Source organism: Talpa occidentalis, unplaced genomic scaffold (genome assembly GCF_014898055.3).
Source record: "Talpa occidentalis isolate TD23 unplaced genomic scaffold, MPIMG_talOcc4v2.1 talOcc4.12, whole genome shotgun sequence".
Lineage (NCBI taxonomy): Eukaryota > Metazoa > Chordata > Mammalia > Eulipotyphla > Talpidae > Talpa > Talpa occidentalis.
In genome coordinates this window covers 102,449,822-102,472,885 of record NW_023601212.1, presented here as the reverse complement: position 1 = coordinate 102,472,885, position 23,064 = coordinate 102,449,822, and the positions used below count along the sequence as shown (strand labels likewise).

Genomic DNA, 23,064 nt, shown 5'->3' with positions numbered 1-23,064 from the left:
TCCCCGTTTCCCGTCATCCCATCAGCCCCTCACCTCCTGCAGGCCCGAGGGAGGCCGCCAGGGCCCATCCCCGTCTTCCTGCTCCTCCCAGGTCAGGCCCGCCTGCTCTTCTCCCTCAGTTTACCCTGGACGGTCCGGGGCCTGCCTGCCTCCTTCGGGAAACAACGCAGTCCTCTGCCTCGCTCCATCCTCACGAGTCCTCCCGACAGCGTCTCTGCCCAGGCAGGGCGCCAGCTCTGGACACCCACCCACCTCCCGCTCCTCTGAAGCATCAGGCCTCAGAGCTGCCCCAAGGCAGGGCCGGTCTATGAGGCGTCAGCGCCCAGTCTTTTCCGGGGTGCTCAGTCCCTTTCACCATAGACCTGGGCTGGGGTGGGGAGCGTTTCCCTGTCCAGAGCAATCCCTGGTCCCTCTTGGCCGGGGTCGCTGGGCTATAGCGGGCTCACCCCAGCAGGTGCAAGCTGTGCCTGTGGGCCAGGCGCTGGGGTCTGGCTGGAGGCCATGAGCACGCCCTCCCTGGCTCACACCCCACGCTCTACTCCTTGACTGGGGACCCACTTCCTGAGAGTCCCTGAGCCCCAAGGGACCCTGGAGGGCAGAACCCCCCACACCACTGCACACCTCCCTGCTGGGCCCTTTACGCCCATGCACCTGGCGGTGCAGCGATTCAGGCTGGCACAGGTGCTGCCTTGCCGCGTGGGGCCAGCAGCCTCGCCCCTGGAGAGCTCCGGCCAGCCCTGGGGTCACCTCTCCAGGAACACATGGCAGGAGGGGCTCGCGTCTGCTGAACCCCTGGCGACATCCACGGCCAAGCCCGCTTATCAGGTTCCCACAGCTCTGAAAAGCTGCGTAACAGGCGCCTGCCGGTGAGGCCATGCAGGTTGGGGGCCTGGACCACGCGGCCGGACTGGTGGGCTGGGACTCCAGACGGGACTGCAGCCTAGTCCTGGGTTCTCTCTCTCCTGAGGCAAACCCCTGCCTTGGGGGGGGTCACCCACCACTGCCTACAAGCGCACGCTTGCCCAGAGTGTACCTGGAGGGACGCAGGGGCACCCCACCCCAGCCTCCACCTCTCCTGTGCGGCTTGCCTGCCGTGCCTGGAGGAGGCGGCCGCCGACCCCCACGTGGCAAGGCCCCACGAGCAGTCAACGCCAGGCCTCGGGGCCAGGGACCCAGCTGGGTGGTCCCCCACGGCCTGTGTGGCTGACCACCCCCTCCGGCCCCCTCCCGCCAGCAGCGCATTCCAGGCTCCCAGGCCCCTCCCCCGGCCTCCCAGCCCCCTTGCCCGGCCCGCTGGCCCAGCCTGTGTCTGAATCTGCTTCTGATTCCAGCTCCACCGACGAGGCCCCCTCCCCTCCCTCCTTCCCCGACCAAGTGGCCCCGCCCCTGGCTGGGCCCAGGCCTGCGCCTGCTGCGCCCCCCACCCTCTCCTGGCACAGCTCGCCCGCCCTCACTGCAGCCGGGAGGAGGCGGCCAGGGGCGCCCCAGGCCCCGCCCGCCCACGGCCCTTCCCCGGAGGCCGGGAGGCCGGGAGACCTGCTCCGCCTGGCCCTCGGCGGGTGAGTGCGGCGGATGAGTGCGGGCGCAGCGCGGGTGGGGCCTCCGTGAGCGGGACACTGGGACGGGGCAGAGCCTGTCACCGCTCGGGCCCAGCGGGAGGGCGCTCCCACATCTCTGCTGCTGCTCCTGGGCTGCCCTTGGCTGCTCCCACCTCTGGGCCCCGGCCGGGGCCGCCGGTGCTTGGCGTGCCCCACTGGCGCGCAGAGCCTTGGACCCTGGCTGTTGTTCCCCAAGGGCAGCGGTGCGGTGCCCCTGGCTGCTGGGCCTCCCTGGCTCCCGCCATGCCCACCTGGCCCTGGTGTCTGCTGCTGATGGCTGGCACCCTCTTGGCCGTGCTGAGCCAGGGGCCTCCGGCACCTGCTGACCCCTGCCATGACGAGGGAGGTGCGCCCCGCAGCTGCATCCCGGGCCTGGTCAACGCGGCTCTGGGCCGGGAGGTGCTGGCATCCAGCACGTGTGGCCGACCAGCCACTCGGGCCTGCGACGCCTCGGACGCACGGCGGGCACACCCCGCGGCCCTCCTGACCTCTGCGGGGGGCTCTGCGGGCCCTCTGTGCTGGCGATCGGCCTCGCTGACGCATGCGCCCTTCAACGTGACCCTCACTGTGGCCCTGGGCAAGGCTTTCGAGCTGGTGTTTGTGAGCTTGCGCTTCTGCTCGCCACCCCCAGCCTCGGTGGTGCTGCTCAAGTCGCAGGACCACGGCCGAAGCTGGGCCCCCCTGGGCTTCTTCTCCTCCCGCTGTGGCCCAGACTATGGCCGCCTGCCCGCCCCCGTCCGTGGCCCCGCTGGCCCCGGGCCTGAAGCCCTGTGTTTTCCGGAGCCCCAGGCCCAGCCCGATGGCGGTGGCCTTCTGGCCTTCAGTGTGCGGGATGGCAGCCCACCAGGCCTGGATCTGGACAGCAGCCCCGTGCTCCAAGACTGGGTGACTGCCACGGACATCCGAATAGTGCTCACCAGGCCGGCCTACCCCGGGGGCACCAGGGACCCCATGGCCGCCGCGCCTTACTTTTACTCAGCCACTGAGCTGCAGGTGGGTGGGCGCTGCAAGTGCAACGGGCACGCCTCCCGGTGCGCGCCGGACGCCCGCGGCCAGCTGATCTGTGACTGCCGGCACGGCACCGAGGGCCCGGACTGCGGCCGCTGCAAGCCCTTCTACTGTGACCGGCCCTGGCAGAGGGCGACGGCCCGGGAAGCCCACGCCTGTCTCGGTGAGGCCTTGGAGGGGTGCCGGGGGCCCTAGGACCAGGTCGGCCTCCCTGACCTCTCGCTCCCCGCAGCCTGCTCCTGCCACGGCCACGCCCGCCGCTGCCGCTTCAACATGGAGCTGTACCGACTGTCTGGCCGCAGAAGCGGGGGCGTCTGCCTCAACTGCCGGCACAACACGGCCGGCCGCCACTGCCACTACTGCCGGGAGGGCTTCTACCGCGACCCCGGCCGCGCCCCGAGCGACCGCCGCGCCTGCAGGGGTGAGCCTGCCGCCAGCCCCGCACGGCCTCCGGCTTCCTGGGACCCCACGGACTCTGACCACCCCCCGCCTCTGTCCTCAGCCTGCGACTGTCACCCAGTTGGCGCTGCCGGCAAAACCTGCAACCAGACCACAGGCCAGTGCCCCTGCAAGGACGGCGTCGCGGGCCTCACCTGCAACCGCTGCGCCCCCGGCTTCCAGCAGAGCCGCTCCCCCGTGGCGCCCTGTGTCAGTGAGTGACGGTCCCGCGTGGCCACCGCGGCCCCCTTTGCTCCCCACCTGTCCCTGGGCCTGCAGACGGCCCTGCCCCCGAGCGCAGCCTGCTTCGCCCCTCCACAGAGACCCCTGTCCCTGGACCCACGGAAGAGAGCACTCCCGGGCAGCCCCAGGGTGAGTGGGCCGGCCGGGCGCTGGACAGCCTGCCCCTGCCCCAAGGGGCTGTGGGCCCGAGGCGGGAAGGAGGGCGGGGTTCCGGGTGGGGATCAGCGCGGCCTCCCCCTCACCCCCAGACTGCGCCTCACACTGCAAACCTGCGCGCGGCAGTCACCGCATCAGCCTGAGGAAGTTCTGCCGCAAAGGCTACGGTAGGCGCCCGCCTGCCCCTCGCCCGGGTCCTGGCGCCCCTCAGGCCCCTCAGCCCCAGGGCCCTGCCCCCCGCCCCCATCTTTCTCCTGCGCCCTGTCCCGGGCTCCCAGCCGCGGCCCCGCGCCCCGCCCCGCCCCGCCCCGCTGAGCCCGCCCCTCCTCTCCCGCAGCGGTGCTGGTGGCCGTGGGCGCGCGCGGCGAGGCGCGCGGGCCGTGGACGCGCTTCCCGGTGGCGGTGCTCGCCGTGTTCCGGAGCGGCGGGGAGCGCGCGCGGCGCGGGAGCCGCGCGCTGTGGGTGCCCGCGCGGGACGCGGCCTGTGGCTGCCCGCGCCTGCGGCCGGGGCGCCGCTACCTGCTGCTGGGGGGCGGCCCGGGGGCCGCGGGCGGGGGTCTGGGGGGCCGGGGGCGCGGGCTCAGGGCCACCCGCGGGAGCTTGGTGCTGCCGTGGAGGGACGCGTGGACGCGGCGCCTGCGAAGGCTGCAGCGGCGGGAGCGGCGGGGGCGCTGCGGGCCGGCCTGAGTCCGCGGGCCGGGCGGGGGCCGGGCGGGCGGCGGGGGGCGCCGGGCGGGGGGCGGGCTGGGGGCCTGGGGCGGGCGGGGCGGGGCCGGGCCCACCTCCCGGCGCCAGCTCCTCAAGGGCGGCCGCGGGCGCCGGAGCCATCTGGGCCCCGCCCGCCCCTGCCGGCGCCTCCCTCCGCGCCCCGCGCCCGCCCAGCGGAGGGTGACAGACGCCGCGACGAGCCCCCGCCGAGGATGGGGGGCTCCCAGGAGCTGCTCTGAGCTGCCTTGGGCCGCCGTCCTCCCCAGAGGACTCCTTGGTATCCGCCCCGCGCTCTCCGACCTCGCCACAGGGCGCTGTGAACCCCCTGCGGGGCGGCCCCCAAGGCCACCGTGCCCCGTGAAGCCATGGTCCCGGGAGGGGCGTCTCCCTTCCCGGGGCCCCGTGGCCGCTCCCCGCGGGTCCAGGCCTCCCGCTCTAGTGCCTGGCCGGGCGCGGCCTGCGAGCGCCCCCGACCCGGGCTCCGTGGTCCGCCAGAGCGCGCCGTGACTCCCCGGGAGGCGCTGTGGCCCCGAGGTGCTGCGGCCCGGGGGCGCGGGTGGCCGGGCGCCTCCGCCGGCCGGTCTCCGGCCCCCGCCCCCGCCCCCCCCGCCCGGCCCCCGCCCGGTCCCCAGCCCAGTGCCCCGCCCCGCCCCCGCCCGCCCCCCGCCCGGCCGTCCCTCGGCCGCCGGCCCCTCCGCGCGGCCCCGCCCCGGGACCCCCATTGCCCTTCTCCGCGTGCTCGGCACGGGACGTCGTCCCCGGCTCCACGCGCGACTCGCCAGGGGGTTCTCGGGGCCCCGGCGCCCGCCGGCCCCGCGCGCGCCCCCGCCCCTCTGCGCGCGCCCCCGCCCCTCCGCGCGGGCCGGCTGCCGGGCGGCATCGCGCATGCCCAGAGCCCGCCGCGCCGAGACCCGCGGGGGGGGCCCTCGGCGCGTGCCCGGGGGCGGGGCCGCGCGCGCGCGTGCGCAGTGGAGAGCGGCGCGGCGAGCGGAGGGCCGGCGGCGGCGGGCGGAGGTGGGTGCGCGGCGGGGGGCGCGGGGGGCGCGGGGGGCGCGGGCCTCCGTCCGCGGCGGGCGGGGGCGCGGCCGGGGCGGGGCGCGGAGCGGGCGGCGGCGGCGGATCGCGCCGCTCGGTCCGGGCGCGCGGTGTCCGCGGACCCGGAGACGCGCCCCGGCTCGAGGCGGCAGGTGGCCCCGCGGCGCCCCCGCCCGCCCCGCCCGCGCCGCCCCGCGGCCGGCGGCACCTCCGGCTGGTCGCGCCCTGGGGGGCGGCCGGGCGGGTGGGGTCCCGGGCGGGGCGGCGCCGGCCCCCGGGGGTCGACCTCCCCTCGCCCTCGTCTGCGGGGCGGCCCCCGCGGTGCTGACCGCGCCCCGCGGGCCTGCCCAGGGCGGGGGCCTCTCGCCGCCCCAGCGCGCGCCCGGCCGCGGCCCCCCCGCGAGGCTCCTCGCCCCAAGGCCGGGAGAGCCGGATACGGGGAAGCCGTTGCGGGGCCCTCGCGCCCGGCCCGGCCGCCGCCCGCTGCCGGGACGACGTCCTCGCCTGAGCGGCCAGCCCGGGAGCTGCGCCCGCGGCGGCGTGGCCAGGGCCGGCCAGAAGCCCGTGCCGTGCTCGGGGCCCGCGCCCTGCCGCCTCGCGCTGCGTGCCCGCCGCCTGGCGTGAACGGGCCGGGGCTTCTTTCTCGGTGACCACCGCGCCCAGGCCGCCGGGCTCAGGGTGACCTCCGGCCAGGAGCCATCAGCTGTCTCGGCAGGTTTTCCGTAGCAACAATAAAGCACCCCCTGGGTCGCCCGTGCACCTGCAGGTGGGCCCTGGCACTCGCCGGCCACACCTGCCAGGACTGGCCTGCAGGCCGCGTGACCTTGGTGCTGAGGGCCGCTCCGGCCTCTTGCTGTGTGGTCCCAGCCGCCTTCAGAGGCCGCCTTTGACGTGTTTGCTTTTAGGCGGTTTTTGTTTTCAAGTCAAGTGCTGAGGACAACGAGGCCAGTTGTAAAAAGGCTCTTGACTTGTGCCCTGCCAGCGTTTCACCTGTCTGGGCACACCTGCCCTGTCGTGACTGCCCCGTATGCGGAAGAATGAAGCCCTTTCAACCCGAAGCAGCGATCGGGGCGTTCCCAGTGTCCCTTTCCAAGTAGAGATGACAGCAGAGTAGGAAACCTCGCCGCGAGGCTCAGCCAGAGCCTCTGGCCTCATGACCCCCCCCCCATTGGGCCCAGGCTGCAGAGGCCCCTGCCCAGGGAGGTGCTCCAGGCAACTGTGGCGCAGCGTGGGAGCACTCCCCGAGGTAGGGTCGCTGGCCTTGGCTGGGCACCTGAGAGGGGCTTGCCCAAATTTGGAGGGCACTCCCCAGGGCCAGGGGGGGCAGAGGGAGTGCCCATGCTGGTGGAGAGTGCAGGGGGACTGCGGGGCGGCTGGCCAGGGAGCTGGGCCTTCTCTGAGCCCTTGCCCCAGGTTGAATTCACCCTGGGTGCTGGGCCCAGGGCTGGCAAGTGGCGTTGGCCGTTCAGACTGCTTCTGGGGTCCCCGCTGGGTGGCAGTGGTTGCAGAGGGTGCAGAAGGGCTGTATCAAGTCAGGGGTGGTGAAGGGGCCACAGTGTGCCCATCCAGCAAGACATGAGGCGCAGCCCCAGCAGGGTGGTGGGGACAGAGGAGAGTCTGCGGAGAGCCGGGCTGCAGGGCTGCTAAGGCCAGGGGCAGGGGGTGCCTGGCCATGCTGTGCCCCCGCAGTGTGCCGGAGGGGCGCAGGCCAGGGAAGGGCGAGCCCTTCACTTTGGAGATGCAGAACTGGGGGTGCATGAGGTGTCCCAGCGCGCTGCGGGCAGTTCGGGGACGCGTCTGTGTGTGGCGCCGGAGCCGGCGAGGGCTGGGCCGGCCAGGGCGGTGTGGAGCGAGTGACCCTGGAGGGCACCGCACGTCTGGTGTCCATAAACCGGAACAACAAAGTAACAGAAACCTGATGGGTAACCCTTTGCATCTGGCTGAGGGAGAGGGCCGCAGGCCTTTCCAGTTCTGTCACGGAGCCCCAGTCTGCTCGGGGCAGGGAAGATGAAGGTGCCGAGGCGGCAGCCCCACGCACCAGGGCCGCTCATCTCGAGTTTATCTGCGGCTTGGGACCTTCCCCATGGCCGTTCATTTCAAAGGGCCACGCTCCCCTCCAGACCGAGTCAGGTCCACAGTCGCAGCTCTGAGAGGGGCCGCTCACACCCCGGGGCAGATCCATGGGGGCAGAATCCCCAGGTCCCCTTGCTCCCCTCCCAGGACCCCGGGCTCTGTGCGGGCGTCAGCGCTGGCAGACCAGCAGGACCAGGCAAAGAACCCACTGAGGACGGAGCCCCACGCAGCCGGCCGGCCTCGGGTCTGTGCCCTGGCGGCCCCGTTCCGTCCTGCGCGGTCATGCTGCAGCCCCTCCCCGCCTCAGGTGCTCCCCGGCCATCCCTCGATTTGACAGGGGTGGGGGGGGTGGAGGGTGTGTGTGCATGTGGCTCCCGGCCCGCCCACCCTCCCCCAGGTGGCGGGAGCATCGCACCTGCCCCCCTGCGCAGCCTGAGGCCGGCCTGCCTGGCTGTGACCTGTCGCCAGAGCCGCGCAGAGGCTGCTGGGGATCTATGGGTTGTCCCGTTACGGTGTGAGCCTGGGCTGCGCCTTCTCCCAGGACCCCTCGTCTGCCTGCGTCACCCTCTGCCAGCCCCTTCGGGCGAGGTCCCGCAGCTTCTGTCTCGGGGACCTTCGGCCCTGGGGAGGGCTGGTGTGCTCAGCCCCTGGCTCTGGCAGCCCCTGGCCTCCACTGCCCCGCTCCCGCTCGCAGCCATTTGAGCCCCGGGCCTCGGGCTCACGCCCTTTCGCAGGCACCGGCCCAGCCGAACCGCCTTCCTGGAAGGGCCTGGGCCGGCCTCTCTGCCCTGCGCCCGTCGGCCGGGTCAGTGCTCCCAGGGCGCCCGCTGCCAGGGGCTCCCGAAGGGCCGCCTGGCCGCGCCCTGTGCTGTCGCACTCAGGCCCACGCCTGGGAAGAGTCTCGAAAGCTTCTTAAAATCGTCAAACCTGCAAAACTCCAGGGCCCAGCTTGCGTCAAGCCTGAAGATCCTCGCGGGAACCTGCTGTGAGGGGGGCCTCCGGCCCCTGACCCGCCTCGGCACCCGGCCCGGCCCGCACCAGGGAGACCTTCCCCAGGACCCGCGCCGGTGGGCGGGCCGGGTGGCCCGGAGGTCGGGCCTGGGGCCTCTGCCTGCTCTGGGCCCAACGCCCGGCTCAGGTGTCGGGGCGAGACCTGTGTTTGAACTTCCCACGCGACAAGCAGTGACTAACGCCTCGTTGGCGGTTACACCCTTTGTACCTGGCACGTGCCGCCACCAGCCAGGCACTATCAGGTTCCCGCAGCCCGCGGGCGCGCCAAGACCAAGACCCGCAGGCCTGACAGCCGCTCCCTGCAGGGCTCGCCCAGCGGGTGGGGCGGCGCAGGCCAGCACGAGCCCGCCCGCCCGCCGTCGTGATCTAGAATTAAACTTTCCTGTTGGGCCGAGCGGTTAGTGGTTTCTCTGAGTCTCCATCTGGGCCCTTGTCCTGCTTCCTCCTGGCGCGCTGGGCCCGGGTGAGAGGCGAGTAGCCGGGCCGGCCTCTGCGGGTCCTCCCCACAGCCTGCCGAGGGCTGAGGCGGCTCGGGATGAGCAGCCGCGGCGCTCTCAGCGCTGTCCATGGGGAGCTGGCAGAAGGGCCCGAAGGGGGCACCTGGGCAAGGCCAGTAGCTGACAGAGGCTGCTCCCGGCCTGCCCTCCTTCCCAGCCCCCGGCCTGTGTGCCCTGGCCTGTGTCCCCCCGGGGAGGCCTGAGCTGGGGTGGGGGAGTCACACATTGGGTGAGGGCTGGGGGAGCGGGGAAGCAGTTGGAGGTTTGGGGCCCGGGAGGAGCCGAGCGGTCCCGAAGGCGGCCCTCCAGCCAGGGCCAGCAGGGGCGGCGCTGGCTCCCGGCAGCCCTCCAGGAGCTGGCTGGGAAGGAAGGAAACATGCAGCAGAGCTGGGGTTCTGAGGTTGGTGCTGGGCACCCTGGGGGGAGGCTCAGGGCTGAGGCAGAGGGCAAGGGCCCCTGTTCTGGGGCGAATGGGGGTGCTGAGGAGCAGCGGGGATGCTGGCAGCCCGGCCCAGAGGACCACCAGCTCGAGAGCAGGTGGCAGTGGGCAGCTGAGGCCTGGAGGGAGGGTCTGGGCTGGGGGCCCGGAGGCCTGGCCCAGGGGAGCTGGTGGGGTGCGGAGGAGGCCGGCGGGGCCGGGGGGGCGGTGAGCTGTGAGTGCACCTTCTGGGCAGAGGGTAGAGCGGCAGGGTGCAGACTCCTGAGGTCGGGCAACTTTGAGCCGGGGCTGCTGGCTCTGTCCTTCAGTGCCTTACAGAGATGGCTGCAGAGAGGATGAGGCAGGAAGCTGAGCTGAGAGGAGGCAGGGGCTGGGGAGGACCCGGGGAGGGGACAGGGCTCCAGGCAGGGCCGCTGCTTCTGGCCAGAAGAAGGGCACGTTCTGGACAACCCGCGGGGCTATGTGCCATCCGGGAGCTTCAGGGCAAAAAGGTGGGAATGGGGAGCTCGGTGGCCCTGTCACCCCAGTGACCAGCGTCAGCACCCGGGGAGCCTCCCGAGGGAGACCAGTGCCCGGAAGCCATGCCCAGGCCTGGGGGTGAAAGCTGCCGGCTCCTTGCCCTCCCCCGCCCGTGGGTCTCACGAGGAAGTCACACTTGACTGGGCGTCATGGGAGAGGGTGGTCATCACCGCCCCAGACCTCTCTGCCCCGGGCCCGCCCGCCCGCTGCTCCTCCCTGAGTGGCCTCAGGTTGGCTCGAGCCAGGCCCGCCTCACGCCCTCCCCCGGATGTCCTCCCCCTCCCCGTCTGGCCGGCCTGCTGGCCGCTGCCCACTCCTCCTCGTCCTCCTCGGGGCTCCTGGTCTCCCCGCTGCTCTTTGCTTCTGCAGCCTTCCACTCCAGGGCGCAGCCCCCCGCCCCGGGCTGGCTGGGGGTGGCTCAGCCTGGAGGGAGGGACTGAGGACGCCCGTTCTGGGCGGTCAGCCCTGCGACCTGTCCTCAGCTCTGAGCTGCCCTTTCAGCTGCAGCGGGCTTGGGCCGGGCGCTGCGGGCAGGAGTCCTGGTGAGTGCCGGCCTCCCTGCCTTGTGGGGGCGCAGGGGGCCAGTCGCACTGGGCGGGGAGCCAGCGTGGGGGAGTGGACAGGGCCAGGCCCCTGCACAGGACCCCGCAGGGCACCCCTGGGCCAGCTGCTCTGGCCTCTGGAGGCCCCTGTGCGGTGACAGGCCCTTGGACCCCCAGTTGGAACCTGTCCCCTGGGCCACCTCGCCCACACCCGGGCCGTGTGCTGGGGTCTCTGCCTTACCCTTGGGTCACCTCCAGCCCAGGCGCCACCTCTTCTGGACCCCGTCCTCCCCTCATGGGCCCTGGGGGCTCCCGTGGGTGGGGGCAGCTGCTGCAGAGTGCAGGGAGTTTGTCAGATGAGGAGACAGGGGGTGGGGGGCGTGCGGCCCGTGGCCCTCACCGGAAGCTTGTCCGCAGATCCGGTGCGGGGAGCTCGTCCTTGCCTGGACAGCGGGGCCTGAGCCCCGTCCTCGAGGGCGGAGGGGGCCTGCGCTGGTGGGGGCGAGACTGGGACCCCTGTGCCAAGAGGCCATCGTGGGGCTTGTCATTCACGAGGGGCCTCAGGAGCGTCCCCAGGGTGGGCGGGAGGCGACCGCGTGGACGGTCTCCTGGGCTGACGCCTCCCGCCTGCTCCACCCTCCTGGGCCCCTCCCGGCCCCCTGCTGCTGGAGCTGACCCTCGGGCGTGGGGGTCTGGCCTCCTTGCTCCTCCCGTGGGCACCCTTGGGGGTTGAGTGGAGGAGAGTTGGGGTTTATCTGAGCTGTGGGGTGCTCCCAGCCTGGCTGTCATCTCTTAGGAAACTCCCCACCCCAGAAAAGGCCCCGCTGGCCCAGGCTGGAACCGCTGAGGGGCCCAGGCCCCTTGGGAGCTCCTCAGGGTCAATGCAGACCTGGAGGGCCTCGCCCCTGGTAACGTGGGGGGCTCGTTTCCACCTGGGATCTGGCTTTCTGCTTTCTGTCTAAGAAACACCCCTGCCCACAGGTCCCTTGGCCAGCGCTTTGGGAAGGGGCTGGGGCTTGGGAGCGGCCGCCGGGGTGGGGAAGGCCGCGCAGGCAGGAGAGAAAGCTGACAGCGCCTCGGCCCTCCCAGGACCTGGGACCTGCCAGGAGCCGGGCCCAGACCCCAGCCGGAGCCAGGCCAGGAGGCCCGGACATCCAGCCGCCCGGGCCGCTGATCCGAGCGCTCTCCCCAACGCCGCCGTGACCCCCTGCTCCCTTCTGTGCCATCAGGCAGATGCCTCCCTGCGGGCTCCTGCCTGTGGGGTCCCCGTGGACCTCTCCTGCGCCCCAGGCCCGGCGGGCCCTGGGGAGGTGGGGAGGGGGTGGTGTGATGGCTGCCAACCCCAGCTACTGTCCCTGAGTCTGTGCCCCCCGGCCTGTCTCAGAGTGTCCCGCCCCCGCCCCTGACTGTGGTCAGCATGAGTCTGTGGGCCCTCCGGGTCGGTGCCGGGAGGGTCTGCAGGGCTGCTCCGGCGCCCCGTGGCCATCCAGCGTGACCTCAGTCTCCCTTAATGTCCCCCCTGTGATTTCATGCTGTTTGATCTCTTTGCGGTGATGTGTTTCCTGCAGGTAGCCCCAGCTCGGTGCCCAGGAGGGCCTGTTGGCCCAGAAACACCATGGGGTGGGGCTGGGGAGGCGCCTGCAGGTCCCCCGCCTGCCTCTGCAGGGGAGCCCCGCATCTGGCCGGGTGCTGGACCGCATTCCTGAAGGGCCTTCCCAGGACCTCTGAGAGGGTGGGAGCCGCTCTGGGGTTTCCAGGTTAATGTTCAGCCCGAGCCTGAGGCCGCCGGGCAGGCTGGGCACCGTCCTGCCTGCTTGTGTTCTCCGTAAACACACGCTGCCCAGAGGTGCGGGCTCGTGGGCACACGGGGTGGGCCTGAGGTCCCTCCGGAGGTCACCACCTCTCGGCTGCCCAGGCGGGCGCGGGGCCCTGCTGCGGGGCCAGCTGTGGGCTGTGAGTGCCAGGCCTGGGCTTTGGAGCTGGGGCTCACTCCCTCCCCACCGACCCCAGGAGAAATCAGCTGCCATTGGGGTCTTCTCTGAGGGGACAGTCCTAGCCTTGGCCGCAGGCCTGGCACTGCCGTGGCTCGGCTCTGTGCTGCGGGCCGTGCGGAATGGAGCCGCCAGGCCTGAGCGTGGTGAGCGTTTCTGCCGGGCAGCCCCTATGGGCATGTCGGCGGGTGTGTGCCGGGAAGAGCTGAAAGCGGGGTGCTGGCGTCCCTGGCATTGCCTCAGGGGCACCCATGTCCACTGGCGGACGGACAGTGAGAGAGGAGGCCGTGGCAGCTGCGGGGCTCGTGCTCAGGGGACAGGGTTTCGGCTGGGAAGGCAAGGAGGTCCTGGAGGTGCCTGGTGATGGCCACGGGCGGCCCACGCCCCCGAGCAGCTCAGGCGCTCAGTGACCTGTGTGTCCTGCGCCAGCCAGAGGCCCAGCACTGGGCGCCCGGACACTCTCCCAGGGCCTGGCCTGTGACCCTTAACTCTGCTTTTTCACACTCAGATGAACGTCCTGGATGCTACAGACGCCGGGGTCGCCTGGTCACTTACCAGAACTCTCTGAAGTGGCCCTGCAGCCCCGCTGGCCACTCGCACCGACCAGGCAGGACCTGACCTGAGGTAGGTGACTGAAGCCTTGGTGGCAGGCACTGGACTAGGCCCCACGCCGGGGTGCCCCTCACTGGGGTCCCCGACGCTGGGGCCCCCGACAGCATGTCGGCTGCGTCTTCTCGGGGCCACGTGGCTCGACACGGGTCCTTGGTGGAGCAAGGACCACAGTCCCCTGGTGTTTCCGGGTGACTGGGCTCCAGAAAGGTCTCATGTGAAGCCGGGACCCCTTCCATGTGTGCCGCAGGCCTTGCGCCTACCCCTCCAGCACCTCCCCTGCGGTGCCTGGCAGGAGCTTGGCCTGCAGACTTGCTGGCCAGCGGGTCCTTTGCAAAAAGGTGATGTGTGGGCCCAAGAGGGCACCCCCTCAGGGACAGTTTCTGCTCAGAGTCAGCCCTTCCGAGGCCCCTCCCTAGCTTGGCACTGTGCAGCCCATTCCGGTAGCTTCATAGCCCCCCCAGCTTGACTTCCCAGAACATCCACGTCTCCTAGCCGGAAGCCCCTCCGCGCTCTCCAGAGCCTGGACAAAGGCGCATTGTGTCAGCCGTGAGCCTTCACGGAGGTGCGCTGAACGCAGCTTTTCACCCTCAGGCTGCAGATGGCCAGCAGGTTGGCAGAGAGGCCCCAGAGCGGGGGCCGGAGGGCCTAGCTGCTCTAAGCCCCGCCGCGCCCCTGGGCGCCCCCTGCACCATGGACTCCCCGGGCTATAACTGCTTTGTGGACAGAGACAAGATGGACGCGGCCATCCAGGACCTGGGGCCCAGGGAGCTGAGCTGCACGGAGCTGCAGGAGCTGAAGCAGCTGGCCCGCCAGGGCTACTGGGCCCGCAGCCACGCCCTGCGCGCCCAGGTATACCAGCGGCTGATCCGGGACATCCCCTGCCGCACCGTCACGCCCGACGCCAGCGTGTACAGTGACATCGTGGGCAAGATTGTGGGCAAGCACAGCGGCAGCAGCCTGCCCCTGCCCGAGTTCGTGGACAACACGCAGGTGCCCAGCTACTGCCTGAACCCGCGGGGCGAGGGGGCCGTGCGCAAGATTCTGCTGTGCATCGCCCACCAGTTCCCCGACATCTCCTTCTGCCCCGCGCTGCCCGCCGTGGTGGCCCTGCTGCTGCACTACAGCATCGACGAGGCTGAGTGCTTCGAGAAGGCCTGCCGCATCCTGGCCTGTAACGACCCCGGCCGCAAGCTGGTGGACCAGAGCTTCCTGGCCTTTGAGTCCTCCTGCATGACCTTCGGGGACCTGGTGAACAAGTACTGCCAGGCAGCGCACAAGCTGATGGTGGCCGTGGCCGAGGACGTGCTGCAAGTCTATGCCGACTGGCAGCGCTGGCTCTTCGGGGAGCTGCCGCTTGGCCACTTTGCCCGCGTCTTCGACGTCTTCCTGGTGGAGGGCTACAAGGTGCTGTACCGCGTGGCGCTGGCCATCCTGAAGTTCTTCCACAAGGCGCGGGCCGGGCAGCCCCCCGAGTCGGACAACGTGAAGCAGGACATCCGTGCCTTTGTGAGGGACATCGCCCGGACCGCGTCCCCCGAGAAGCTGCTGGAGAAAGCCTTCGCCATCCGTCTCTTCTCCCGGAAGGAGATCCAGCTGCTGCAGATGGCCAACGAGAAGGCCCTGAAGCAGAAGGGCATCACTGTCAAGCAGAAGAGGTGGGCAGGGGCCGCCGGCCTGCGTGGGGGCCGGGGCGTCGCGCGTCGTGCCCATGCTTGGCCGGCCTCTGGCCGGCGTCCGAGGGCCGTCCCGGGAGGCTCTGCGCGGGCCAAGCTGTGGCTGCTGGGCACCCTGGGAGGGCAGGCCCCGGCACCCGGGAGCGTGTCCCGGCTGTGCCGGGGCGGGCAGCCCTTCTCCCAGGCCAGAGTTCAGCACGCCCCTGTGCACTTCCCACTGACCTGTCCTCGGTCTCCTTCCTCTTCTCCTGTTCGTTGCTTCCTCCGGGTTTTCAGTGTCTCGCTCTCTAAAAGGTAGGAGCTTCTCTGCCCCCAGCCTGGTGTTGTGGGGCTGGCTGCTTGCGCCGGCTCGGGCCTCAGCAGTGCCGTCTGTCCGCCTGCCTGCCTGTCCGTCTGCCTGCCGCCTGCCTGCTGGGCTGCCTTGGCTGTGCTGTCTGCTGGTGCTTGACTGGCCAGTGCTGGCTGCTCTCTGCCCCCACCTCTCAGAGGGGCTTGGCCCCTGGGCGGGGCTCACCTGCTCCGTGCGGGGCGGGGCCAGGCCCCTGGGGCTCACGTGGTTCCCCGCGGACACTGTCTGGCGGGGGTGGGTGGCTGGCCCAGCCTTGCTCTAAGCCGCCCCGCTCCCTAGGCAGTTCGTGCACTTAGCCGTCCACGCGGAGAACTTCCACTCGGAGGTGGTCAGCGTGAAGGAGATGAGAGACATATGGTCGTGGGTCCCGGAGCGGTTCGCGCTCTGCCAGCCACTGCTGCTCTTCTCCTCGCTGCAGCACGGGTACAGCCTGACCAGGTAGCACCACTGCGGGGCCTGTGCGGGCCAGGGGCTCGGCTCTGCTGCTGCCTCCACCGCTCCGGGGTGGGGGGCCTGGGCCCTCCTGGGCTTCTCCCGTACCCGCCCCCCCATCCACACCCACCAGCCCAGGGCCTGTGTAGACACTACAGCAGCCCCCCCACCCCCCGCCCTGGTGCACAACCTCCAGGCCACAGGCCCGGCCACTTGCCACCTCCCGAGTGGTGGTCCACAGCCAGGTGTCCAGGCCGGCCCTGTGGGGCAGTGCCAGCCAAGCCCAGCTCTGCCCGCCGTGGACCTGGGAGCAGTGGGCAGCATCCGTGGCCCTGTCCTCAGAGCTGGCCCCGGTGGTCTCTGCCCAGGTTCTACTTCCAATGCGAGGGGCACGAACCGACCCTGTTGCTCATCAAGACAACGCAGAAGGAGGTGAGGGTTGGGGCCCGGGGCCTCTGCCGAGCCCTAGAGAGTCCTGCTCCTGTGCCCAGAAGCGGGGGGGCGCCCCTGCTGCTTCCACACTGGCTGGTGGCTGTGCCGGCATGCACAGTGAGGCCAGCCCTCTGCAGAGGGGTTCTTCTGGCCTCCTGCCTTCTGCTCACAGACGCCTGGGGCCTCCGTTGCTCCCAGGGTTCTAGCCCCTGCTGGAACAGCCTGGCTCAGGGCCGGCCTACGGGGCACAGGGGGGCTGGGGTGCGGCCACCCCAGGCAGGCAGGTCTGCACCCCCGCCCCCAGCCAGGAATCTTCAGGGGCCTGTCCACTGTCACCCGGAAGGTGCCTGCGGGGTCTGGAAGCCCAAAGCCCAGCAGCCTGTCCAGACCTGCCCCGGGGGTCCCGCACCACGTCTCCAGGAGGAGCCCGGGAGTCTGAGTCTGCCCTGGGCTCTGCCTGTCAGGCCCTCAGGCAGGGCCTGTGGCCACTTGGGGCTGAGTCAAGTGCCGGGACCAGCCCCAGCCCTGCAGGCCCTCTCACGCCCTCCCCCCAGCCTGGCCTGGGGAGGCGGGAGTGGCTGGGATCACGCCCCGCACAAGGGCCATCCGCACAGGCGCTGCTGACCCAGCCTCCCCCAGGTGTGCGGGGCTTACCTGTCCACGGACTGGAGCGAGAGGAAGAAGTTTGGGGGCAAACTGGGCTTCTTCGGGACAGGAGAGTGCTTCGTGTTCAGGGTGAGTGGGTCTCCCTGGGGAGCTCAGGGTGGCCAGACCCGCTCCGTGCCCCTCCTAGGACAGCAGCCCCCGCCCGGCCCTCAGCCCCGGAGCCCCCGACTGCACAGTGTGGGGTGGCCTCGTGGCCCGGGCTGGTGCTCAGAGTTCAGGTGAAGACATGACCTTGGGGCCTCCTTTCACTGCCCTTCGCTCCCAGCTGCAACCCGAGGTGCAGCGCTATGAGTGGGTGGTCATCAAGCACCCCGAGCTGACCAAGCCAGCGCCCCCCGAGACCGCCCCGTCCGCGTCTGCGCCCTCGGACCTCAGTGACCGCCTCTCGCCCTTCCTGGCTGCCCGGCACTTCAACCTGCCCTCCAAGGCCGAGTCCATGTTCATGGCTGGGGCCAGCGACTGTCTCATCATAGGTGGGCCCCCTGTGCTGGCCCTGCCAGCCCTCCGGCTCCCCTGTCTGGGGCAGGCTCACGGGCCTTGGGGCGGGGCCTCGCCCTAGGGACAGGCAGGGCCAGACCAAAGGGCCCTCGCCGGGGCCCTGGCTGGGGTGGAAGGTTAGCCCCGTGGACACAGGACCAGGGCAGAGCCGGACGCGCCCCTAACCTGGCCTCCCGCAGGTGGCGGCGGCGGCCAGGCGCTCTACATTGATGGGGACCTGAACCGGGGCCGCACCGGGCACTGTGACACATTCAACAACCAGCCGCTCTGCTCCGAGAACTTCCTCATCGCCGCTGTGGAGGCCTGGGGCTTCCAGGACCCCGACACCCAGTGATGCCTGAGGGTGCCCAGGGCCGCCCCCCAGGGCGGGGCCTCCTCTTCAGGGAGAGCCATGGGCGGCCAGTGCCTGGGCAGGCGGGGCTGCTGGGTGCCTACGCCCTTCTCTGGGGCTGCCTCTCCTGCAGGCCTGGGGAGGCCAGGGCAAGACCTGGGAAGGCAAGAGCCCCTGCCAATTGCGAGTCCAGCGCGCCCCCTGCTGGTGCAGCCTGGCCACCTCCCGCCAGGCCCAGACACAGGCCTGGACTGGCCCAAGGCAGCATACGCGCGGCAGCAGCCGGCTCTGCCTCCTCCCTACAGGGCCTTTGGTGGGGCTTCTCCACCATTGGCCACCTTGGCTGCCTCAGTTGACGTTGGAGGGCCGGATGTGTGCCGCTGGCCGGAGGGGACGCTGCTGTCCTTGTGCTTCTGCAGAGCCAGAGCTTCTGCTGGGCCCGAGGCCGCCTCCCAGGACCGCCCCACACCCGCCAGCCCCACCGCAGGCCGCATGGAGACGCCTGCCCGCAGCCCTGGGCTCTGCCGCCCGACTGTGCCACTTCTCCGTCACGCTGCTGCCACGCCTGCACCTGGGACCCAGCCAGATGCCCAGCAGGCCTGCTCACCCGGGTCCAGCCCTGCCCACCCCTTGGCTGGCCCCTGCACATCCGCCCACCCCTGCCCTGCGGCACCTTCACCCCACCCCTGCACGGCCTGCACCTCCGTCTGCGCCCCTTGTAGCCTGACCTCATGAGGCTGCCACTCCCTGCCCCGCCCGCCCGGCCTTCTTCACCAGGGGCCACCTGGGGAGCTGCCCACCCGCACGTGGCCCCCTCAGCTGGTCCTGAGGGCCGAGTGCTCTGAGGGGAGAGAAAGAAGCAGGTACCAAGTGGCCGGCTGGGGCCTGGGCCTTCAGTGCTGGGCCTGACCCACCCTCCGCCCTGGCTCCAGCCAGCAGCTCTGCCCACCTCCCAGCTGGCTTCTCCCTGCCCCACTCTGGTCTCCTCTGAGTCAGCCACAGTGCAGAAGCAGGGGCTGGGGACCTGGTGTGGCTTTGGGCGAGCCACAGACCTTCTGGAACTCGGCTCCCCAATGCCGTCAAGGCTTTCGTCCGCTCAGCTGTCCCCACAGGACTGCCCAGGGCCTCCATGGGCACCGCGCAGGGAGGGGCATGCTGCCCACCCACTGGACACTGCAGCCCCGTGGCCCCCAAGACCTCGTCTGTCCCGACAGCCTTGGTGTTCATTAAACGTGGTCTCGTGACTCCTACTCCTAGGCTCCAGGTCTGGTCTCTTCAACCAGAGGGGCCTCGGGGCCACCCAGGCTCACCAAAGGGGGTATAGGGAGCTGCCCCCTGGCGCTTGTCAGCGCTTTGCCACTGCATGTTGGTGGGGCCCGTGAGAGCCTCAGACGCTGACATGGCGCTTTTTGCCTGGCTCCCCTGCGGACTTCCTGGCTGGGTGTTCTCTTCTCTGGTGAGTAAGTCCAGAGGGTCCTCTGGGAGCTGCCGCGCTATGCTGCCCATCGGTGGTCCCCCACGCAGTGCTCCCCATCTGGTGCTCCCCATCCAGTGCTCCTGAGACCCAGCCCTGGGAGAGTAGTGGCTGCTGAGTCTCTAGAATGATTTGTCAAAATGGGCCCTTAGAATTTCAACTTTTTTTTTTAAAGATTTATTTATTTATGCATACAAGAGTTGGGGTACAGGCCAGAGATACGGGATGAGGACTCACCAGAGACAGAGTGGGGAACAGAATAGGCAGACTGACGAAATCCACTGTTGAGGGGAGCAGTGGGTGAGACAGGAGAGGTCTGCTGCGCCATGTGGGTTTCTCCCTGGCCAGGGATCGAACTCGTGCTGCAGCGGCTGTGGATTGCTTCATAGTGTGGTGCTTAACCCCTTGTGCCACCAAGGAGGCCCTCAACTTTTTTTCTTGACATCTTACTAACCTAAAAAGCCTTGTGATAATTATCTTAATTTTAAAGTATCCTATTATCTGCTACTAAGTATCCCCAAATAGAACATTACTTACTTTAATATTTCATTTCTTTTTCATCATTACTAACCTTTGATGTTAAAAATTAGTCCAAGTCTTGTGGAATAGCACAAAATTTTAAATAAACATATAAAAGTTCACTTCAGGGGCCTCCCTGGTGGCGCAAGGCGTTAAGATGCAACCTATGAAACTATCTGCAGCTACTGCAGCACGAGTTTGATCCCTGGCCATGGAGCTGCCCACATGGCGCAGCAGACCTCTCCTGTCTCCCCACTGCTCCCCTCAGCAGTGTACTTCAGTCAATCCGGCTATTCTGTTCCCCACTCATCTCTGGTGACTCCTCTCACCTCCACCCCCCACACCTCTGGCCTGTGCCCCAGCTCTTATATGCATAAATAAATAAATCTTAAAAAAAAAGTTTAAGGCCTCCCTGGTGGCGCAGGCGGTTGATCACCGTGCTGTGAAGCTGTTCGCAGCCTATGCAGTGCAGGTTCGATCCTGGCCGACTGGTCAGGGTCCCACATGGCGTGGCAGACCTCTCCTGACACGCCCGCTACTCCCCTCAGCAGTGTGTTTGAGTCAGTCTGCCTGTTCTGTTCCCCGCTCTGTCTCTCTCTGGTGAATCCTCTCACCCTCCTGTGCATCTGGCCTATACCCCAGTTCTTGTATAAATAAACAAATCTTTAAAAAATTTTAAAAAATTTAAAAAATTCACTTTATAAGCCAGAGTGTAAGCACCCTGCAAACTAGCTCACTCAGGTACTCTCTGCCGGGGGTCTGTGTCCTTAGGACTTCAGAGAATCTTGTTAGCAGGAATGAGTCACAGCACGTGAGGACGTCTGTTGTATTTTATGGACTTCCAGAGTTTTGATTAATTGCATTTATTTATTTTTTTTTAATAGAGGCATGTTTTATTTATTTATTTTATTTGTTTGTTTTGTTTTTACATGCACTGGGTACAGTGAGAAGCATGGGAGGGTGAGAGAATTCACCAGAGCCAGAGTGGGGAGCAGAGCAGGCAGAAGGACCGAAGGACACTGCTGAGGGGAGCAGCGGGCGGCAGGAGAGGTCTGCACGCCATGCGGGACCCTCCTCCGGTGGCTGGGGAGCAGCCAGGGATCGAACCGGCGCCGCAGAGGCCGCGGGCAGCTTCGCAACCCAGCGCTCAACCGCTGCGCCACCGGGGAGGCCCTGATTAATTGCATTTAAATTAGTATTTCAATTTGTCCTTTTTTAAAAAGATTTTTTTTAAAAAAGATTTATTTATACAAGCACTGGGTACAGTCAGAAGCGCGGGAGGGTGAGAGAATCCACCAGAGCCAGAGCGGGGAGCAGAGCAGGCAGAAGGACCGAAGTCCACTGCTGAGGGGAGCAGCGGGCGGCAGGAGAGGTCTGCGCGCCATGTGGGACCCTCGCCTGGTGGCCGGGGATTGAACTGGTGCTACAGAGGCTGCGGGCAGCTTCGCAACCCAGCGCTCAACCACTGCGCCACCAGGGGAGGCCCAATAGATTTAATTTTATAGCTATTTACTGCCACTTTTATTAAATCCAGAACGTCATCAAATTCACAACACTAACACTGCTTGGAACAGCCACTGGAGGCCCTCAGGGCGCGGCCCCCAGGCCCTCGCAGCGCTGTGCCCTGCCCTCCCCCCTCGACAGGTCCAGCCCAGGGCAAGGCAGGCCTCCCAGAGCTGCCCTTCTGCACCCCCTCAAGCAGAAAAGCACGTGGGTGTTCAGATCTGGCGTGAACATTCAGCTGCGGTGATAGCACCTTCCCTGGATGTGCCGTCTGGATGTGCGACCGTGCCTCTGGCCAGGTCTCGAGGTCAAGGCGCTTCACCCTGGGGGCAGGTCCAGGGGCCTGACCTCCTGCAGGAGGGGCCCCAGAGGCCTGGCTGACTGGGCGGGGTCCCTGCCGGGCTCCTGCGGGAAGGCACGGGAGCAGCGGGTAAGGCTCGGGACAGCGAAGATGCTGCAGGAGGCAGGGCCCAGGGCCCGTGGCTGTGGCTGGACGATGGTCACTGACGGCACCGTGGACCCTCTGGAGCCACGAAGGCCTTGATGCACGAACGCCCGTGGGAAGGGCGGCGGGAAGGGGCAGGAGGCTGCCAGGCTTGAGGGGGGACGCGTAGCTGACGCCTTCCGGGTGTTTCCTCAGTTCACGGGGCCCACGGGGGACGCGATGGCAGGAGCGTGACCCAAATCTCCAGCGGAGAACGTGGGAGGGCTCCTGGCCGAGCATGCTCCCGGGGTGACGTCGGTGGTGTCCGGTCTCTCCCACTCCTGGCCTTCTTGCATGCGGTGGAGAAGCGAAGCCCCGTCCTCTGCCCCCTCGCGGCCGTCCCCGCACCCTCCTGCCCGCCCCCTCTGCCCCACGCTGGCTGCCGCCCTGTCTCACTGCCCCGCTGCCTCTGCGGCCAGAGCTGGGCCGGCCTGGGTGGGGGGTGGAGGCCTGGCCCCCAGCGCTGCCCCCTCAGCTCCCTCCTCCAGCCTCCAGCCCGTGGCGCCGGCCAGGGGGCCCCTTTCCTGAGCCGCTGGTAGTGCCCTGCCTGGCATGATTCCGGAAAGGGGTGCGAGTGCCTGGGCGGGAAGGCGGTCTGCATGTGGGGGGCTGACCTCAGGCAGAGGGGCAGGGATCTGGGGGTTAGCACCCAGACTCGCGGGCGGCAGGGCAGGCCCTGACCCCCTCGGTGCCGTGGCTGGAGGTGGGGGTGCAGAGCTGTGACCCGCGCGTTCCCCAGGCTGCCTCCCCGGGCGGTGGGCCGTGCTCCCTCCATCGTCCCCGCCCCCCAGGCCCCCCCCGCGGGCGCTCACGGCCGCACCCGCGCCTCCCCCGCGGCGTGAAGGCTCTGTTTTATTTTTAAAACCGACGTTACCCGGGGGGAGTCTGGCTGCCCCGCGCTCGGCAGGTCCACAGGTATCGGGCGCGGCCCGACGCCCACGTTCCCCCGGGAGGCCCGTGCCCCGGAGCGGGCGCCTCGCCCTGGGCCGCACCCCGCGCGGCCGTCCAGGCTGGCCGGCCCCGCACCCGGCCACGGCGCGGGGGGCCGCACCCCAGCCGCCGCATCGGGCCCCCCCGGGGCCGTCCCGGGGCCGCGGAGCCTGCGGGGCGCTGGGGGCTGAGCCAGGACGGGGCGGGCGGTGGTCCCGGCCGGCCGGACGGCGCTCGGGGCAGGCGAGGCCCGGGGCCGCGCGGGGCGAGGACGCGTCCCTGGACCGGCTCCCCTGGAGCGCGGGCCCGGATCACAGGGCGCCTTGGACACCCCCGGGCCGCGGACTCAGGCGGGGCCGCCGCGCCCCCTGGCGGCCCGCGCCCGCCGCGCCCCCTCCGGCCACCGCGGCCCGGGCGTGGGGCGGGCCAGGCCCGTCGGGTCACCCGCGCTGGTCGGCGGCGGGAGGCCAGAGCCCCGGCGCCCCAGCAGCCCACCTTCCGCCGCCGACCTCCTGCCCCCGGGCCTGACATCCAGCTGGGGTGCTGGGGCGGCGGCTCCCCAACCCGCGGCCCGGCCCGCCCTGCCGGTGGACCCGCACTTACCTGCGGACGGTACCGAGCCGCCTGTAGCGTTCACAGGCCCTAACTAAACCCCCCCCAGATCAGCTTCGCGCAGGGCCTCCAGCAGCACCCCTGCCTCTTGCGCCCCCGCCCTCCAGCCGCCTGTGCGGGCCAGCGGGACTGCCGGCCCTCGAGCTGCCCGGGCTGCTGGGCCGCCGCTGGGCCCTTTTCCTCCGTTGCAGTGGCTCCCTCGGGGAGCTTCATCTTTCCAACCCTGTGGGGCCATTTAGGGTTTCATCACTGGCTTCCGTGTCTCCCCAGCGCCCTCCCTCCTCAGGCCTC

The 23,064-nt window shown here is 69.6% G+C and overlaps 2 protein-coding genes across 3 annotated transcripts; both read left to right on the top strand.

The window, feature by feature from the left end:
- The first annotated feature begins 1,727 nt into the window (after nt 1-1,727).
- Nucleotides 1,728-13,496, top strand: NTN3 (netrin 3). 2 transcript variants are annotated; one of them, XM_037507762.2, is made up of 7 exons: nt 1,728-2,769; nt 2,839-3,027; nt 3,109-3,258; nt 3,366-3,416; nt 3,536-3,610; nt 12,767-12,882; nt 13,462-13,496. In XM_037507762.2, exons 1-6 carry the CDS (start codon nt 1,842-1,844, stop codon nt 12,874-12,876), a joined length of 1,503 nt encoding a protein of 500 aa, XP_037363659.1. In that variant the 5' UTR covers nt 1,728-1,841; the 3' UTR covers nt 12,877-12,882; nt 13,462-13,496. The 2 variants fall into 2 exon arrangements, with proteins under 2 accessions (XP_037363659.1, XP_037363658.1); XM_037507761.1 differs by lacking the exons at nt 12,767-12,882; nt 13,462-13,496 and adding an exon at nt 3,781-4,130.
- On the top strand, nt 12,998-18,866 carry TBC1D24 (TBC1 domain family member 24). The gene is made up of 6 exons (XM_037507763.2): nt 12,998-14,525; nt 15,172-15,330; nt 15,693-15,756; nt 16,396-16,491; nt 16,688-16,895; nt 17,100-18,866. The coding sequence occupies exons 1-6, from the start codon at nt 13,561-13,563 to the stop codon at nt 17,252-17,254; spliced, it is 1,647 nt and encodes a 548-aa protein (XP_037363660.1). The 5' UTR covers nt 12,998-13,560; the 3' UTR covers nt 17,255-18,866.
- The last annotated feature ends 4,198 nt before the right edge of the window (nt 18,867-23,064 follow it).

What these genes read in the sequence shown, in the direction of transcription:
- NTN3 (XM_037507761.1), top strand. Translation starts at nt 1,842, where the DNA reads ATGCCCACCTGGCCCTGGTGTCTGCTGCTGATGGCTGGCACCCTCTTG. An exon ending in CACTCCCGGGCAGCCCCAGG is followed by an intron (nt 3,417 to 3,535) that starts GTGAGTGGGCCG and finishes CCTCACCCCCAG; the next exon opens with ACTGCGCCTCACACTGCAAA. An exon ending in GTTCTGCCGCAAAGGCTACG is followed by an intron (nt 3,611 to 3,780) that starts GTAGGCGCCCGC and finishes CCTCTCCCGCAG; the next exon opens with CGGTGCTGGTGGCCGTGGGC.
- TBC1D24 (XM_037507763.2), top strand. Translation starts at nt 13,561, where the DNA reads ATGGACTCCCCGGGCTATAACTGCTTTGTGGACAGAGACAAGATGGAC. An exon ending in ATCACTGTCAAGCAGAAGAG is followed by an intron (nt 14,526 to 15,171) that starts GTGGGCAGGGGC and finishes CCCGCTCCCTAG; the next exon opens with GCAGTTCGTGCACTTAGCCG. An exon ending in CAGCGACTGTCTCATCATAG is followed by an intron (nt 16,896 to 17,099) that starts GTGGGCCCCCTG and finishes GGCCTCCCGCAG; the next exon opens with GTGGCGGCGGCGGCCAGGCG.